At 39.3% G+C, this 19,821-nt stretch overlaps 1 protein-coding gene across 2 annotated transcripts; it reads right to left on the reverse strand.

Annotated features, from left to right (window-relative positions):
* Positions 1-6,116: 6,116 nt before the first annotated feature.
* RGS18 (regulator of G protein signaling 18) lies at positions 6,117-17,250 on the reverse strand. Of its 2 annotated transcripts, XM_032784698.2 has the most exons (5): positions 16,803-17,250; positions 16,014-16,115; positions 12,481-12,542; positions 9,960-10,126; positions 6,117-7,193 (listed from the first exon to the last, which is right to left on the reverse strand). In XM_032784698.2, exons 1-5 carry the CDS (start codon positions 16,919-16,921, stop codon positions 6,933-6,935), a joined length of 711 nt encoding a protein of 236 aa, XP_032640589.1. In that variant the 5' UTR covers positions 16,922-17,250; the 3' UTR covers positions 6,117-6,932. The 2 variants fall into 2 exon arrangements, with proteins under 2 accessions (XP_032640589.1, XP_074923960.1); XM_075067859.1 differs by lacking the exon at positions 16,014-16,115 and having other exon boundaries at positions 16,803-17,186.
* Between the last annotated feature and the right edge of the window lie 2,571 nt (positions 17,251-19,821).

Consider the following 19,821-nt stretch of genomic DNA (forward strand, 5'->3'; position numbering starts at 1 on the left):
CTATCCTTTAATTCCGTGGCTTATGAAGTCATATATGGGGCAACTTGACAGCAGCAAGCAGCAGTTCACTCACTATGCCCTTACTCAAGGCCCCCTCTCTGACACTCAGTTAGGCAGGGCAGTGTTGTCTACGGCATTCCTGCCAGACCCGAAGTCCCTACCTCCTTGAGATACACTGCTTTGAAGTCACCTGAAGTGGAGCACCCACAGGGACATCTCTCGAAGAAGAAGAGGAGGTTACTCACCTTGTGCAGTAACTGACGTTCTTCGAGATGAGTGTCCCTGTGGGTGCTCCACTACCCACCCTCCTCCCCTCTACTTCGGAGTTGGGGTGGCCTCCGTTGTAGAGAAGGAACTGAGGGTACCGGCCGCGCATGCTCTCTAGTAACACTCTCAGAATGAGTGACAGGTTCTAAGCATGCGTGGCCGGTAGGAGTACTGCTGCAAAAAATCTCCGATCGAAGGCGCAGAGGCGCACCGACACCTGAAGTGGAGCACTCACAGGGACACTCATCTCGAAGAACGTCAGTTACTGCACAAGGTGAGTAACCTCCTCTTCAACAACAGGCTGAGCATGTGCAGAATGACTGAGTGTGCATTTGGCTTAAAAGCCCACAGGCAATGCCTGTATGGAAAGCTGGATGTCACTGATGACAATAGTCCAATGCTTATAGCTGTGTGCTGTACGCTCCATAATATTTGTGAAGGGAAGGGTGAAAGCTTCACTCAGTGCTGGACTGCAGAGGCTCAGCAGCTGGAGGCTGAGTTTGAACAGCCACAGACCGGGGCTATTAGAGAGGCACAGCGTAGGGCCATAAGGATCAAGGATGCCTTGAGGCACCAATTTGAAGCTGAAAGACACTAATATTTGTTGCTATGCTCAGGATTGCAGTGCTTGTAATGCTAGGAGGTGACTGGTGCACATGATGCAATAATGGGGTTTATATAATTGCATGTTGCTTTGCAGGGTTTTGTTTGCTTTCAAATAATAGAATCAATATTGCTTCCAAACCAACACAATTCTTTTATTGAATGACAACAACCAGAGGAGAGAGTCAAGCTATAAAAATACATCAGCAGGGAGGGGTAAGAGAAGGTCTCCAAAGGAAGAGTGGTCCCGAGACGGCTACAGATTTTTCTATGTCCAGGGATCATACTCAACCTTCTCCTTTGGAGTACGATGCAGCGGGTGCTGTACTTCAGGAGGGCCAAACTGCAGAGGGATGGGTGTTGAGTGCAGTGGGTAGTGGGAGTCCACAGTGCTGAACTGTGAGGAGGGAGAAGTGGAATGCAGCAGGTAGAGAGTGGAGCCAGGAGGTTGATAACAACAGTATGTGTGTGTCGGGGGCGGGGAGCACATGGGAAAGAGTTTTGTGACAGTGGCTGCAGGGGAGGGCTGGTGCGGAGCTGCTCGGTTTGAAGAGCTAGTATCACCTGGAGCATGTCCGTTTGGCACTTTATAATGTTTAAGACTCATTCCATGTCTTCATTCTGCCATGCCGCATTCTCCTTTCGGTCCCTCTTCTCGCTGTCTTGCCATTTCTTCAATTCCTGTTTCTTGGTGGCAGAGTGCATCATAACCTCACGGAGAAAGTCCTCTTTAATTCTTCGTGGCTGCTTTCTAATTCTGCATAGCTTTTCTGGTGCTGATAAGGGAGGTTGGCCTCCCAAGGTCATCTCTGTGACATTTAAAAGCAACATTTTACAGAAGCAGTATTGTTTGCAACACAGACAACACTGATTCAGTGGTTTAAAATACAGCCAGTATTCACACACCTGTCACTAACTGGCTGACCCCAGGCATGCACACATCAGCCACAAACCCCCAAAATGGGGAGTATCCGCAGGGGCAAGGTAAATCACTGTATGCTGGGCATGAGGCTCTTGAATACAGCCAGCACTGTAGGGGGGGCCCGATAATCATTCTTACCCCCACACTTTCCACAGGAGGTAATCATTATGGAAGATATCTCACTACTGAGGGTGAGCAGGGAATCAAGGGAGGGTCTTCTTCAAGCCTGAAGCTTCCGCCCTGACCCCTAGGTGGCTCTCCTGTGTGTAGCAATGGTCCCTACTCCCGCTCCTCCTGTGATGGCACAGTGGCACAGGAAAGTTACCATTAATGGGGCAAGAAACAAAGCAGCTCTGCTGAGGAACCTGTGGCAGCAGATTGCCCAGTGTCTCCATGACAGAAGGATCTCTGAGGGAGATTCTGGTGAAGTGAGGGAGTCACCAGCCTGTTCCATTGCTCAAAATAGGCATGCGGTAGGAGACAAGCCTGCAACCCTCCTGCCACAAACAAATCGCTTCAGCAATTCACAAAATCAGATCCACTTACCAGGGGACTCCTCTCCTGTTTGCACTTTGCCAAGATCCGACTGCTGTGACTAGCTAGGCTCCTCCATGATAGAAAAGACCTCCTCGCTGTATGCATTTCTGGTCTTCGAGTCACTCTCTGTATCTGGGTTCCTGTCCCCCTCTTCATCCAAGATTTCCTCTTTCTGGCTCAGTCCACTCTGGACTGGCACATGAGCCAATGAAGTATCCACAGGGGCTTTCACAGTGGAGGTGGGGTCACCATCAAGTACCACATCCAGCTCTTTGTAGAACCGGCAGCTCATGGACGCAGTACTGGAGCAGCAGTTTACCTCCCGGGCCTTGTGGTAGATGTTCTGCAGCTCCTTCACTTTTACCCTACACTGCAATGTGTCCTGGTCATGGCCCCTTTTTGTCAAGCATCATGAAATCTGTCTCTAGGTATCATAAGTCCTATGGCTGGAGAGCTGCTGGGACTGGACAGCCTCTTCTCCCCAAATACTGATGAGGTCCAGCAGCTCGTCATTGCTCCAAGCAGGGGATCACCTGGTGTATGGAGCAGGTATGGCCACCTGGAAAGATGCACTGAGACCACTGCATGCATCACCAAGAAAACAGGAAGGGAACTTTCAAATTTGCAAAGGAATGTACAGTGTGGAGATAATGGTCTGTCACCTGAGGTCAGGGCAGTAGAGTTCAAACCTGTGACCAGAGAAATAAGAACAGGAATTGTGGAACACATCCCAGAGGCCAATCACAGTGCTGTAATCACCATGGTGTCTACACTGGCACCGCAGCACTGTAACCCCAATGCAGAAAGCTCTACGCCACTCCTCAGGGTGCTTTTTTTAGAGTGCTATAACTGTGCAGTTTCTGCACACTAAGTGGGCTTGGCAGGCTGTACGCCTCAAGAGTTACAGCGCAGAAACTTGCCAGTGTAGATGGGGCCTTAGAGAAAGGCCTCAATTAAAACCTGAGTGTTGAACATCTGCAAACCTTGGGAAATGTTGGATCTGGGTGCGGGGCAGGGTGTGTGTTGAACTTTGTTACTTTGACCCATAACTACCAAGTCCAGTAATTAGCATTTTGTTTATAGAAATCCTGTCATTAAGCTACATGCTGCCAGCTTTTAAATGGATCATTTTTCATTTTGGTACAAAGTTACTGAGTGGACAATGTGAGATTCTTGGCTGTATAGCTTGTATACACCCTATGTTGGTAATTAACAGAAAGAACTATCACCAAGAATTGCTCCCTTTCTCTTTGACTGTGTAGTGGCTTGGTGCGGGGGCCCTCCCACTCCAGGTCCTCAGGAGGCCACCCTGCCTCACTACAGATTGGTTACTAAAAAGATGGAAGCTGGGGGTGGCGGGGGGAGCTTAAATTCCATGAAAGGTAATCCTGTAGTCACTGAAATATTAAACTAAAACAATGTTTAATATTTTAAGAATTGCCCTGTGCTTCAAGATATCTTCACCAGAATTCTCCAATCAAAAAAGGCTTGACAAATGTCAGTGATGGGGTTGTGAGGATGACTTGAATAATTAAGATTTTAAAAAGCAAACTCTCCCTTCCTCCTCTCATTTACCTGTAGAGAGTATATTAAACAAATAACCTAATTTAACAAGTGGAACTGCATCCCCATCAGGATCTCCTACTTTGAAGGGTTAAAATCAATGTGCACTTTATATGGATTGTGCCAGATCTTTTTCAGACCCAAAGTCCAGAGTTTGGTCAAGAGACCAGAGGCCTAGCAAATAGTGATTAGCTAAGAGAAAGCTGGGTAAACAGATAATCTTGTTTTGCTAAAATAGGCCTGGTCAGCAAATTGCCAGGTGTTGGAGCTAAGAACTAAATAATTGTGTCTTATTCAGAGTTGCAAATTGAACAAAGGATCCCTGTTCCTATTGTGTCAGTCTCTTCTGTAGGGAACGTTCTTCCCACAGATCCAACCTTGAGTTTATGAAAAGTTGGCACATGTCAGTATAAGATATGGCATCCTCCCACCTCCTTTCCCAGGGACCAATGCTCTGCCTTAAGACATAAAGGTGACAATCTTTATTGCCATATACTTTCACTGTTTCTTTGCTTTAACCCCTAGGAATGTACCTGTTGGACAATCAAAGGAGTTGCTCCATTCCTATGGACCCCATATCTGAATTCAACATAAATATTTTATACTAACAACATTTTATCAAAGTATTAATTAAATGTTAACTTGCTAACTTGAGACCATGGACGGAGACATTATGTAACCTTTTAACCATTGGATAATGTGCTATCTTGTCTTGCTGCAAAACCTATCCCGGGGTGTGGAACTTCCTACCCCATCACTTTCCCCCGCCCATGGAAAATCTATATATTCTATTGTAATCAATTGATTGACAATGTATCTGAGCTTAATAAGCTAGGTGACACTCCGCCAGCGCTGTGTGTAATAAACTCCTATGCTTGACCTCTACACAGGGTGGATTTATGTCCTTGATACTTCAAACTCAGACAAGACTTGACTGTTATTTTTAAGATTATCCCTTCAAAATAAAAGGCATAGGAACTCAGGGGCAGATTTACAAAGGTGTTAAGCACCTAAAGATGCCTAGTGGGATTTTCAAAAGTGCCTAAGCAGTTTGAGCACCTAACTCCCATTGAAATATCTTTGAAAATCAGACCTTTACCACTTACTAGCCCATGGGCTCTGTGAACATCTGGTCTTATTTCTCAATGACAACTGATTAAAGCGGTTTCAGTGTCATTCCCTGACATATTAGCTTTGCAAAAACTCTTCTTGTCTTCTCAAAGGAGCTCTTTACTATAATAGAGCAGTATAATTTTTCATAAGAAATCTGTCCATTGGCCATTTATTTTATTTTTGTAATGTGCCCTCGTCTTATGTAGCCAAGACTCTGAACCTACAAGAACTTACACAGATGAGTAACTTTAGAGATGTGAGTAGGCCCATTACAACTTGGAAGCAAGTGGTTCTATTCTGTTCTATATAGGTTCTTATACCTCTTATCATCATAAGACTTCAATGCCTTCCATTAGTGCATTAAGCAACATGGCTAACATCCATCACATTTGGTTCATTCTTTTTTCCCTCCATTTCAATGGCACTGCTTATGTCTCTAAATTATTTATGTGATGGTGCATGTTTGCAGAATTGGAGAACAAGGTTGGCTACTACTCGTGCTAGGATGCCAGTTACCACTGCAGCAAGTCATGCAAAGCAGTACTGAGACACCTTGCCCAGGTCCCTATTATAAACGAAGACTTTTCCCCAAAGGGAGCTTACTTGGTTAAATAAAGATTTTGAATGAGTGGAAAGATTTTGCACATAACAGGAATTAGTTACAGTGGCAGAACCAGCAGCTCGATACAGCAAGGGGGACCCAGTAAAAGATGTTCTGGGTCTAATTCTGAGAAGTGCTGTCACCCAGAGAACTTCTCCAGTAAAGGGGCAAACACCAAGTGGAACAGAATGGTCAGAGAGCCAGTGTTTGGAACAAAAGAGCTATAAGTCCATGATCAATAACACCCACCCACATTCTGTATAAATGATTCCTGCTTCTGTCCCCGATTCAACAAAACACTTAAGCACATCCTTAAGAAATATGTGTGTAAGACCCATTAAAGTGCTTAATATGAGTGTAAGTGCTTTGTTGAATGGAGGCCTGTATGCCACTGACTTTACAGTTATATCATATCCCCACTTGGGTGTTATCCCAAAGATGGCCAGAATTTGTGCCTCAAAGTTTAGCAGTCAAGATGGGATGATACGAAATTTACAGATGAATGGCAAATTAAAAGTTCATTCAAATGGTATTTAACGACACAAAGACGTACTAAATTGCTTAGTCTCGTCCCTTTATTACTGCTTATTTAGCTGCAAATAATATAATACAAATATTTGAGTGCAAAGGCTAAACTATACAGCTTAATTTAAATAGAGAGAACAGAGAAATGTAATAAGAAAATACCATAAAATGTAGTACTATAAAATTAATTAAATAGGCATTTTCCTATGTACCTCTTAAAATATGCAGTAGTTAAAGTTATATAGTGGCTGATGTTAAAAATTATGACATTTTTACCTTTTGCTTAATTAATGTTTCTGTGTGCTTGTGGTATAAAACCCTGTGCTTAGTGTAGGAACTATTTCAGTAACATTAATTATGTGCAAATGATAAGTGTAAAGACTTGGATGGTGACAACATTGTGTTTTCTAAATATGAGGGACCCAGGAGGGAGGATGAATTTTGTAAAAAAAAAAAAATTAAAACAATATTTTTAGATAAAGTTTAAAGTTCTCACTGTGAGATATGATTTTGTGGAAAGAATTCATACGTTCTCCTAGCTGAGGTTGAAAGTCATAATATCTTGTCTGAATACATTACATCTAACACATCTTGCCAATATGCTGAATATCTCTTTACAAAAAGTTAAATTAATCACTAACTATAGCTTTCTGAGCCAGGTCCTTCAGTGGGGTAAATAGATGTAACACCATTGAAGCCAATGGACCTATGCCCATTTGCACCTGCTGAAGGTTTGTGTTTAGGATGCTGTGTGTTATAATTTGCTACATTTTAGTTAGAATCCAAGGAGGTTAAATTTCTTTATAACCAAATGGTAAAGTCTGATTGCACATCCTGGAATTCACTGAAGGTAAAAGAGCATGATCGCCTTCTAAGAGCAGGATGGCCAGAGTGCTGCCTTCCCTTAATTAGGTCTAAATACATGTCAGATCTCAGGAAGCGGGGGTAACTGTCTTGTTCCATCAGCCTGTAGATTTTGGCCTGTGCTGCATCAAAGCTGTCGAGTGTAGGGTGAGTAATGTTCTGAGCGGTGACTTCTTTCGTGTGAAAGTCAAGGTTAACCTGGAAAAGGCCAAAAAAGCATGCAGTACATTAATTCATTTTATATATGGTCATTAATAACAATAATACTTAACTTGGGAAAACAACTTTCTACTAAAAATACTTTAAATTGGATATAAGTATTGTGAAATCCACCGAGTCAGCATTTGTTAACTGCTACCAAAGAATCACCACAGATCTCTACTAAGAACAGGGAAAACCTTTTCATTAGGGCTGACTTTCTAATGGTGTCCACCGTACATTTGCTGCTGACACTGGCACAGGGAGATTTGTTGCCCAGTCCTGCAAAGTACTGAGGTATCTGAATTCCAACTGAAGCCAAGGACGCTCAGTCTTGCTGGCTCAAAGCTTTATATAGACTCAGACTTTAAGGTCAGAAGGGACCATTATGATCATCTAGTCTGACCTCCTGCACAATGCAAGCCACAGAATCTCACCCATCCACAAACCCCTAACCTGAATTGACCAGAAACTGTTTGAATCTTCCATTTCTGTAGAGCATCTTAGTAACAGGAAGGTTATAATATTCTAATAATTAAAGTGTGCAGCAAAATTATTTTCTAATGGTTTTTGGCTACTTTGGAAGGGAAAAAGTCAAATCCCAGAGCTTTTTGGTTACAGTTTAAATACAATTATATATTATCATTGGCTATTCTCATGCAGTGGTGACTTACTATAAGGATTATGTGTAGATCCACAATAGTGGTATATGCAGCACATAATTTAGAAATTAGTAAATTCCATACACCTTGAAGAATGTCTTTTATAACTTATTTATTTTATATTTTTCAAATTTCTCTAGGTGCATTTACAAAAATATAACAACACATAGTTTATATGTGAAACCTGAAAATCAATGAATGATAAATGACTGAGTCCCCAAATGTTCAGAGTCTTCCTACCTATCTTCTCAGAAAAGGCCCTTTTAACATGCCCCACTGAACAGTAAACTTAGTTTTTGTTGATGCAAACAAATTCCAAAGCTGAGGGCTCTTTAATGAGAGAGTTCTCAACACACCAATGAACAAATTTACAGACTGTCAGCTTGAGCATTCCAGATGATCTCAACAGCTGGGTTGAAGCATGACAAGAGAATACACAGGGTCCAACACGTAAGGGATGATGTAGCGGAGAACAACAATCCTGTCTTTGTGGTATCACAGTAACAGCATATCAGTTAACTGGTCAGTATGACACTATTGGGCAATGTGTGATTTCCACCATCTACGCTCTAGGTTCCTTCTTCCCTGTTCATCCCTTACAGGTCATCACTGTAGCAAGACAACCTATGATCAATATATAAAATGAGGGGAGCTTTTAGGGATGCTGTATCAATAGTTCTTTCTATAGCTTGATGTCCACCCAAACAGTTGGTAGAATAGCACACTGGCAAAATAGTATTCCTCTTCAGAAAATTCAAAACTCCTCATATTCACACAGGGCCTGATCCTGCAAGGTGCTGCATGATAAAATGTAAAAGGTTATTGAAACCACTCAGCATCTCATAGGATGGGGCTATTATTCTTTGAGAGTAGACCAAACAAATAGGCTCTATGCCTTGGCAGGAGTAGTGGTAAGCCCCAAGGTCACACAGAGGGAATTATGAGCCTAATTCGTACCATTCTTTAAATCACTTCCTTGGACTGAGCAGTGATACTTTTTTTCAGCATTACATCAGCAGATGATTTTTTAGATTTGCCAACATTTAACATTTCCTCTACCAACAATAAGAAAAAAACACAGAAAATAGGAGTTCAGGCAATCCACCTATTCTTAATCTGTTATATAGAATTATAGGTAATAGAGATGCAAAAAGCCTATTAGGGGCCTGATCTTCTAGTCATTACTTGGCCAAACCCTCATTGACTTTAGTGGGAGTTTCTCATCTGCCAGTCAGTTCCACCCTCCTGCTAGTGCAGGGAAAAATAATTATTATATTCATTTACACAAAGGACACTTTACAACCCTCCGACAGTTTAATATAATCTGCATCCACTTTAAAAGGCTTTTACACTTCCAAAGCAGTGTAAATGAGAATCAGTCCCAATGTATCTTGTATATGTTTGTCTATAACATACCATAGTATACACTCATCACTCAGAGATTCCTTCAGAAAAAATAAAATGAAAAAAAATCCCGGTCTTTTTGCCAATCAAGTCTTTTCTCTGCTTAAAATGTTATAATTATTACCTTGCTGGATATGTTTATTTTATTGATTTCTTTTATTCATTTGGCATATTTAAGAAATCCTCTGAAATCTCAGCAATATAATAATTTGATCTGTAATGCTGCTCTAGCAGACAGAGAATAATTCTATTGTTCTGGAAGCAGAGTTAAATGTACACAAAACACTGTTTGACAAATGACTTACCATTGGGTGTGTGCATTATGATGACAACAGATCTTAAATTTACTCAACATGATGTTAAATCAGATGTTTATGTATAGCAATGAGAAGTTTGAAAATTCCTTTGACTAGCATGACATATTTACACCTACAGTCTTTTCTGTAGAGTTAAAAGAATAACATGGGGGCAGGGTGAGGGGAGAGAGAAAGAGAAAGTTCTGTGTGTGTTGGGTCCAGTGATTTGATATTTAAGATGCGGCATTCCAGTGGCAAGGTACACATGATAAATTGCTGCAACTTCATCAAATGTTGACCTTCATGGCTGAATGGATGATGTTTCTGTGTATGCATTTATGAAAGGCAGATTCTATCAGAGGCAGCTTGTATCAGGCACTGTATGTCTTCAGTTTTTACTGTACCTCTTTTGGAGCATCTTTCCTTATGAATGTCTCATAAATTGTCTTGGCTTTAGGAAGAAGTTGATGAGATGCTCTGTTCTTCTTATAATCCTCACAGGCTGTCCAAAACTCAATGTTCTCCTCGCTGAACTCAGTTTTCAGAAAACTTGTAAAGGCATCCAGTCCAGCTATAAAAGGGAGCATTGCATGGCTTTTATTCATGGAAGCATTAAAAGACCATCCTTCTTAGACACTAGAACATAGCTCCTCTAGTTAAATTATATAACAACATGTTTGGTCTCATTTTGCACTGTTCTGTAACTTCACATTATGGACTTTTCTTTTACATCACAAAATAAGTGCAATTTAATTGTTTTATAGTCAGTCCAGAGGAAATGATATCAGGCTTTAGGCATAAATTTTAAATATGGCCTCCGATTTTGGATGTACCTTTTGGGACACACAGGGCCTAATTTTCAAAGATACTGACCCACACAGCTCCACTTGATCTCAGTAGCAACTATGGATGCTCAGAATCTTTAAAAAATAGACCATATGTGGTCACAAGTTGAGCACTCAAAAACAGAGGAACCCCAGAATGAGACCATTATTGACCATTTTGGCCTGAGTTTTGCTTCCAAATCAGACTTAGGATGCCTGAAATGCTATTTAAATCTTGATTGTATTCACAAATAGGTTGTTTCCCAGAAATGAGCCCAATTCAGAAGATAGTTTAAAAGGTAATGTAAATAAAACCTTTACAATTTTCTTTGCATATAATGATTATTGCCAAGTTGTTCATGGTATTCCCCCTTATTAAATATACTTAATGTGCAGAAAGAAGTAGAATGTTATTACTGTCAATTACTTGCTATGTGAAAATTGTGAAGATTATAATGGTCACCGCTATACTGAAAGACTCATTTTTGCTATGTACAGTATTTATCTTTAAAGGGAGGAAAAGAAACAACCCTTTTATCTGTAACTTGAGTTTCAGACATTAGACAATTATGTGTGTCATGGGTGGCTGAGCACTTTTGTCTATATCCATCCCTGGGCCTTTGTTCTTGCCCTCCATGAACATTTGAGCAATGTTGCAATGAAAGATGTCATTTGATGTAAACATTGGTATTAACACCTTGGTCATGTCCAGTGAGGCTTGCCAAATTTGTGGACAAATCTTTGCCTTCTACACCTCCATTATAGTTTAAATATGCCTCATGGTGTCTTATCCAGCAAAATTCATGTGTGTGGCAAAATTCTCCAAGCATCTATTTGACTTTTGACCACTTACTTTAAAATGGCTTGAAACCAAACTCCAGCTACAATGGTCCTAGATGATATACCTACTTGATGGTATGCACTGCAGGTGTCACCACCAATAATTGCCTGACATTTCCAGACTTCCTGGCATTCTGAAATCCACTATCTTTTTCTGCTGCCCTGAGATTAACAGAGTACTTGAGTGGTTTACCTGTGACCTTAAAGAAAGGAGTGGCTGCTCTCTAGAACCAGTGACTCCCCTTTTGCTGATGTTAACCTGAAAAGTTATTTCACTAGGAAAAAATCTTTCCTTAATAAATATTTCACCCAGAGGTAGTCCTTAGACAGAATCTCCATTGATGTCAATGGGCTGTTGGACTGAGTACAGACAGCAGGATGACACCCAAAGTGATACACTGCTGAAATACTGATCACTCTGAGTTTTCACCCAAGCTTAGATACTTTGCATGTTCTCAGGTTTTAATTCTGATAAAAATTCAGAATCATTTTGCCACATGAATGTATTTGCATTGTAAATTGAGTTTAATAGTCTCCATGTCCCATACACGGCTAGTAATCCCCAGTATACAAATAATCATAACAAGACATTTTAGCACAAAACTAGGTCTAATGCTGCGTGCAAAAAGAAAGAAACACTATGTAATCTTTATGAAGTGTGCCCCCATCAGGACTGGGATACATTTATGTTTTACTTTGGGCAGAGGCAAAATAGCAGGTGATATTGTTACTAGCAGACTTCAACCCACTTTCAATCAATTGTCAGCTCATTGTAGCACAGTGATTCTTCTGGGTTAACTCTAAAAATATAGTCCATAGTCGAAAAGACAGACCTTAATTTCAGTGCATATTTTTCTAAATAATCCGTTCCAGTATCACAATGGAAATAATTTTATCTCAGTAGTCCATAAGTATTCATTATTATTAAATATTCATTAATGAGGAGCTCATTATTCCTTACCAAACAATATTTTAATGACATCTTATCATCTTTTTTCTGTTTATTGAAGGAACCCTTCATTGTATCTCTTATGGTTACATTGCTCTTGTTGAATGAAATATCAATCTTAAAGTTACAATTCAATCTTTATTTTCTGTAGTTGACAGCATGGTGTTGCCTAAGCACACAAGCAGAGTGAAAACTCATACTGCTATTAATGACCTATCATAATGAAGGTAGACAACTGCCAAGTGTATTTAATTGCATACCTACATTATGTTATTTTCCATCAAGAAATAGGGTGAGGAAAACACTACTAACCTTTCTGGGAAAGCAGTTTGTTAAAGGATTCACCCCATCTCACTGCTTCTTCAGGGGTCACACTGTACAAGACACAAAAAGTGTTTCTGATGAAGTATGTGTTTTGTGTATTTATGAAGCTATGGTAATATATATTACTGCTATTTCTCTCACCTTGTCTTATTGCACAAGGTATCTGATTAGATTACTTTACAAGAGAAGCTCTTTCCACTAGAGACTTCAAAAGCATTTGGTTGATGTTTTGCCTATTGGAATAACACTTGTAAGAGAAAATGTTTAAAGCTGAGCATTGTGTCTTGAGTGTTTGTTTGCATTGTGCTTCAAATCTTTAAGGAAAAGTTACATCATGCAAGGGTAAAGATCATAAGTGAACCAGGTCAACTACCTTTTTAACTTTGAAAACAGAACAGCTTAGTAGCTAAACTGACGTATTCTTGCAGAGATGTGGTTTTGATTGCAATCTGTCTGAGGCTATATTACCACGGTCTATTTTTAACAGATTACAGGAAATTCAACGGTTTGAAAACAAAGGCACCACAGCATGGTAAAGGCAATAGTCTCATAAGGTAATAACACACGTAGCCTGGTTTGTTTACCACAAACATTTTTCAAACGTCATGTTATTTTGAGACACTGGGTCCTTTTTATAAAACTCCATGTATTCTTTATCGAATATGTCAAGCTGCATGTATTCTTCATTGATCTCAAACTTTCCACTGTTTAGGACAATAGAGAAAAACTATTTCACATCTCTTGATAAAAAAAGTTCATAAAATTACTTTTGTAACACTTTATAGATTAACCCTGAACAAACAGCTAGACTGTGTTTTTATTTCTGAAAAAAGAAATGGAGTGGGGTCTGAGGCAATATTGTACCAGGACTCTGACCTGGTCCTAAGTCTGAATCTGGACATCAATATATTTAATCAATTTCTGAATAATATACTTACATACCACATAGCAGTTTTCCTCTGCAGAGCTAAAAGCATGTGCAAATGAAAATAAGTCTCATTATTCCCAGATGGAAAAACTGAGGCATGAAAAGATGGAGTAACTTGCCTGAATTCATACAGTGGATTAGTGGTAGAGCTGGAAATAGAACCAGATCAGGTCTCCTGACTCCCAGTCCAGTGCCTTGGGACCAATAGTGTAATCAAGAGTAAACTTAGATAAACTGAGTTTACCCACTTCTCATTTGGGGACTATGGAGTTTAATTTAGGTTAGTCTACCCTCCTTCTTTTTTTACCACTACAACACTGAACTGGATCCAATTTCTTCCCAACAGAGAATAAAGTTTGAACTTCTTTTGACCTGGTCCCAAGTGCTGTGAAAAACTGAGATGGCTTTCAAAATTGCTTGATCCTTTTCTAACTTAAATCTCTTTAATAGTAGTTTATGTGGTCTGGCTTCCCTGGCAAATTGTGTGGATTCAGAAAGACTGGATGAGGTGAAATTCCAGTCACATTGGGAAGGAATTTAGGGTAATGACCACTTTGTTCTTCAGAAAACTGAAAGGAAGATTTGTTAAATATCACTCACCTTCCTAGAGCAAGTTGTTGCAACTAATTATGTAATTTCTAGATAGAAAGTGCAGAACAGTTCTTAAGAGGTGCAAGTACTGAAGAAATGAGTCTTGTAAGAACTGAATGCAAGGCCAATGAAGCGAGGGGATTATATAATGGAGGAAATAGGTAAGTGAGCCCTTAAGGAATGTTTCAGTTGTAGGAAATACAAAACCTGCAGATAATTGACCTATATGTCAGTTTGTGGCAGGGGGAATATAAGTTGCTATAGCTGCTGAAGGGGTTTAGTAATAGTGAAAGATAAACTAGACTTCTTTAGACCAAGTATGTAGTCCAGAACACAAGTAATACCAAAAGATGGTGGGTTGCATTTTTGCTGGTTTAGATATGGAAAAAGTCATTCAGATCTGAGGACTCACTGAGTGAACCTAGGTCAAACCAGAAGGTTCACGGGTCCAAACCTTTGGAGCAGCAATGAGTGCTTTCACAGGAGAGGCCTGAGGAGAATGGACACCAAGAACTCTTATGCTCTGCCATGTTCTAGGGCAGCAGGTTGGTTAAATGTTGAGTTGGCTAGTAGCGATGGGCATCTTCATAGCCATCAGACCATTAAGCTGTGGAGTTCCCTAAGACCCAGTTCTCTCCCCATACTATTTAAAATTGATGAGACGTGAACTAAATGCCAACAATATAAGGATATCACTTTGCTTTATACTACAACTAGTCAAAAGGGTGACTTTTCTCTCTCTTTCTCTCTCTCTCTCTCTCTCTCACACACACACATCCCATCTAAATTCTGAAGTTTTAGAATATTTTGACCAGCTGTACTTCACATAGAATAGAAACAATACCATCTCTGTCATCCCTACCTGAGATCAACACATGAATGAGAGGCAGTTGGCTGAGCCATACTAGCAAGGACATAGTGTTATTTATAGGAAGAGAGAAACACTTCAGAGGACTATCAGCCACTATTTTGACATCACCCTCTCTTGAGGTTTTCTGTCCATAAATCATTAAGAGGATTTGATGCCTCAGTTCCCTTTACATTAGATACCCAAATGTGATCCACTACCCACATAATCATGGCTGCTAAAATGCAACCTTCTAGCTACAGATGACTTTGAAGCTATTTCTCATCCTGTTGTATGCAGACGTGGCATGATTTTAGGTGCACAAGGGGGGAAGTTTAAAAGAGTGCTAGGAGAATTTTTCTAGGCATCTGGGTCACTTCTGCAGTTAATTAGAATGGCCCTGGATCTCTGAATAAAGAGCAAAACTCACTTTTTCATCTTAGCTTTCTCCTAACAACAACAAAGGGGGGATGGGGAACAGAATCCCAAATCCACCCAAGTCCAGCTACCAAACAAACCACCACACCAATTCTTGTGTGGAAAGGAGAATATTTGATTGTATGCTGGATTTTATTCTTTGGATTTGTTAGGTGCTTGGATATTATAGTAGTTTGACTATCTGGTACTACATACAAAAGAATAAACACTAAAAATAAACTGGTCCATAAGCACTAGGTACACAAGGACAAATTCCACTGGAACTAGATTACATGAAAATTATTGGTGACATTTTCTTTCATCTCTGCCCTTTTCTCCCTTCCCCCAATTGAGGAAAACCTGACTTGTCATAGAGTTAAACCTGGGGATTAGATTATGATCATATTTATTCCAAATAATACTTTATACACAAAATAGTCCTTTTGATGTCTATGGGACTACTGGGGACTAAAGTACTGTTCTCTGTGAATACCAGTATCACAATCTGGCCTACTGGATGCAAAAACACTCTTCCTAAGCAAGCTTTAAATATACTGTATGTATGCCAGGTTAGATAACTTGCATCGCATTATGCTAAATTTAAAATAACATAGATCTTTAAAGCATTATTCGATGCAAAGCTTGAATGTACACAGATACACGGATGAAATGCACCGAATCAGAGATGGCCATTTTCTAATAGGAATTCTCAGTCTCTTTATATTTTACAATTCTCACCTTGAAGCTTTTGTCAAGTTCTCAAATTTCTCAAGATTGACATTTTCATGGAATTCAGCCTTTTGCAGGAGAAGGCTCAGCCTATTTCTTTTTTCCTTTGACCTGCAAGAGAGTTTAAGCAGCTTTAAAGCAACCTTTGTGAAAGGTTTTTTTAAAATGTTCCCCTTTGACTAATTTTTCTCTCAGCATAGCTGATCATTTCCTCATACACGCAGTTACACTAATGTTGGTGCTATTTCACTTTATTAGTCATGCAGATTAATTAATTTCCTCCTTACATTTTTCCATACATTTACATATTGAAGCATTTGCAAAGGGTAATGAAAATCTTCATTTTCAGGCTTATTTTTCCCATTTATTTTGAAGATAAGTTTCATGCTGATGAACCTGTAAGAGTGGGTCAACATCTTCTGTTGTTCACTCTTAATAAAGGGTGAAAAAATGATTTTCCTCCCATCACTTGTAGCTCTAAAAAGAAACTTTCATGGATCAAAGTTAGTCAGATTTTCAAAAATCAGGTCTCTAAGCTTCACCTTAATAACTCCTCTTCCTTATTTGTTTTGCTTGATATATTATTTGATTTGCTTCTTATTCTTGCCCTTAAAAGGTAATCCGTTGGTAAATGAATATTTTATGTGTACATTTCCAGTCTTGCAGTTCATTACTTTTTACAAATATCTGTCACAAATAAAAAGAACTGTGCCTTAAGTTCACACTGATCAGCTATGCAATAATGATCCCTTATTTACAAAGAACACTTGTGAGTATCAGTAAAACCTTGGAACTTACCTAGTCTTGATTTCTTTGTTTGTCTCCTCTTTATTTGTGGATTTCATAACTTTACAATGGGTCTTCTCCTTCAAAGAGGAAATATTTAGATGGGGAAATAAAAACAGTGGATTCTCCATCTTCCTCTGACAAGGATTCTAATGATCTCAAAATGCTTCTTAGCGTACTTGCAGCAGTTCCATCTATTGTACCTTATATGTTTCAGTTCAGGGGGGTACACATGCACAGAATCTGACTGAGTTGCTTCTCAACTGGTAGTTGATAGGTGTCCTAAACAGGTAGCGGAAATGGGGGAGTTCTCTCCTTCCTCTGTAATGAAAGCTGCCTGTACACAAGTAGAGTTCTGTCTTACAGCCGTCACTTAGGGAAGTGAGATTACACATTTGCAAAATGACTGTTGATCATAGGGATAAATACAGCTATTACTACAGTGCAGTTTATGGTTAGTGCTTGTGGAACATGATATTTTGCTAGATGACAACATCATTTCCCCCTAAATACTTCCATTAAAATAATATAGAATTTTTATTTTTAAGTAAAGTCTGCAGAGAAGCACCGTGTCGCACAAAATAACAGATAACATTATCTTATGCTCTTAGAATAATTTTTAAAGAAACCTAGACCAATATTTTCCATGTTGGGAGCCTAACACTAGGCACAAAAATGCATTTTAATTACTAACTGAAAGTGGCCTCATTCTCAGAGTTGCTGAGAACTCCCATTGAAATCAATAGAAGCTGGAGCTGCTCAGCATCTCTGAAAATACAAATTTTTATTTTTGGGTGACTTTTCAGAAGTGTTGAAACTATCAAAATCCCATTGGAATAAATGGAAGCTACAGATGCTGAGCTTCTTTGAAAAGTAGGACCTGAGGGCCCATGTCCTCAAAGGTATTTAGGAACATAACTACCATTGAAATCAGTAGGAGCTAATCTCTTAAATACCTTTAAAAATCCAGCCCTTAGTACCTAAATATGAGCTTAGGTGCCTAAAATTAGGCACCTACATTTGACATTTTTGGTTTAAGGCCATACTGGCAGCCCTGGGTAGGTGAAATTCTCTGCTGAGCCTACAACACAATCTTCCATATGCTGGCTCTGCAATATGTTCAGATTCCATGCTCAGACAATCGTGGGCTTTTCTGCTGAGAGTGACTACAGAGTTGGGATGGTGATTTGCTGTTTTGTGAACTCATGTCCTTCAGGAGCTAGCTAGAGATGGCCTGTTTCACATGGACACCAAAGTCACTGATTAGAAAACTAATTTTGGTAAGTAGATATCTAGGTCCAGGTGTGAACTAGTTACCTGGAAATAAAAGGCTCTTATTCAATTTCCAATCCCTTGATCTATGCACTATAATAAATCAGATTTGTTTTTTAAAAGCAAGCCTCATAGAATCTTATGGCAGATGAGGAATTGGAATTTTATACAGCTGAACAGAGTTAACTGCATTCCCGATAACTGAATCAATTGCTTCATTGAATCAGTTTGGAAAATCCCAATCCTTTCCCAAATATGTCTGTATTAGCAGTTCTGGTTAATTGCTTACTGCATAATAGAAAATCCCACCTAACTGCATTAATAGGTTTTGAAACAGATACAATTAAATGGATTGCTGTGCTTACCATTCTGGAAAACACCAGAAGAGACAAAAAAAAAAGTCTGTTGATCAAAATGTGATGTTGGAAAAAGTGTGAAACAAAGCATTCCAATATCATATCACAGAAGTTAGACGTGGAAAGGACCTATTAAACCCCACAAATCTATTCTCCTGCCAATCCCACTTTGTTCTCTACTATACATTTTCCTGTGCCTCATCCAATCTTCTTTTAAATGTCTGAGGCTTTTATCATTTCCTTTGGGAGTGAGTACACTATTTACAATTCTAAGAAAACATGTTTTTTTTTTAAACAGACAAAGAAATCTGTGCTGTGCATTCAGCCCTGCTGCAGCATGAACAGCTGGCCTGGAAGCCAGATGCTGTCAAAAAAGTGAGTTCTGCTTAAGTCTCTTTAAATGACACAAAACCTTGGCAAATGGGTGATCCATGTAAACCAGGTTGTTACTAGGAAGTACCCACAATAAATCAGAGGGAATTTTTTTAAAGCCAGTGTATATTTTTCTACACCAATTAAAAAAGAAAAACATTTTCTATAGTGAATACAGTCACTGAATCATTAATTTATAGCAGAATATTTGTTTTGATCACACCAACCATCATCTTCCCTACTGAACAAACTGCCCAGTTACCCTGAAAACAAAGCTGTGGGAACTGGCTATGAAGAAGGGAATTGGAGAATATAGCTACCAGTAGTAGTTTGAATCATTGAGATTATAGACTGGGATTAGACACAACCTTCCATTTGGCTGTGTCTTGGATTATGTGAACACTATGGGATTATTCATTCTGTGATTTAGGCATATGGAAAATTATCACAAATTGATCCAGATTATCTGCTATTATAATGTTTACCTGAGTTTTGCATAATGTAAGTGCTTCAGTATTCACTTAGAGCAAGAACAAACATATGTTACTGCAATACCATAATACTTCTGAAATGCTATTTAAAAGTATAATAGCGATAATATCTTATATTTCATCACAAAGGATCTCAAAAATTTTCCCTGTACACAAAAATCATCAAATCCACCATGAAAATGCAGCTGTCTCTGGAGTGAAACAACAGCTGTTTAACAGAACACAGCAAAACTACAGATAGCTTAGATGAAAAAGTTAAGCCTACCTTAAAATAAATTAAATTGCAAGTGGGATTTAGGCCAGATGAATGTCATTGCCTGAGTTAGAATTTGTCCAGGATGCCAGGTTTAGCACCCATATTCTCTCAAATAGTGTAATGGGAACCTTGGTTTGATGTCACATTCAAGAGGCATCATCCCCAAAAAGCAAATACCCCTCAATCACATGATAGGACCCTGTTTCAGTACTGATTGAGAAGCACAAGGGGTGAATTATATTCTAAATCAGTAGTTCCCAAACTCGTTCCGCCGTTTGTGCAGG

This window comes from Chelonoidis abingdonii, chromosome 7 (genome assembly GCF_003597395.2).
Source record: "Chelonoidis abingdonii isolate Lonesome George chromosome 7, CheloAbing_2.0, whole genome shotgun sequence".
NCBI lineage: Eukaryota > Metazoa > Chordata > Testudines > Testudinidae > Chelonoidis > Chelonoidis abingdonii.

What these genes read in the sequence shown, in the direction of transcription:
- RGS18 (XM_032784698.2), bottom strand. Translation starts at nt 16,921, where the DNA reads ATGGAGAATCCACTGTTTTTATTTCCCCATCTAAATATTTCCTCTTTG. An exon ending in AACAAAGAAATCAAGACTAG is followed by an intron (nt 16,116 to 16,802) that starts GTAAGTTCCAAG and finishes ACTCTCTTGCAG; the next exon opens with GTCAAAGGAAAAAAGAAATA. An exon ending in AACTTGACAAAAGCTTCAAG is followed by an intron (nt 12,543 to 16,013) that starts GTGAGAATTGTA and finishes TGTCTTGTACAG; the next exon opens with TGTGACCCCTGAAGAAGCAG.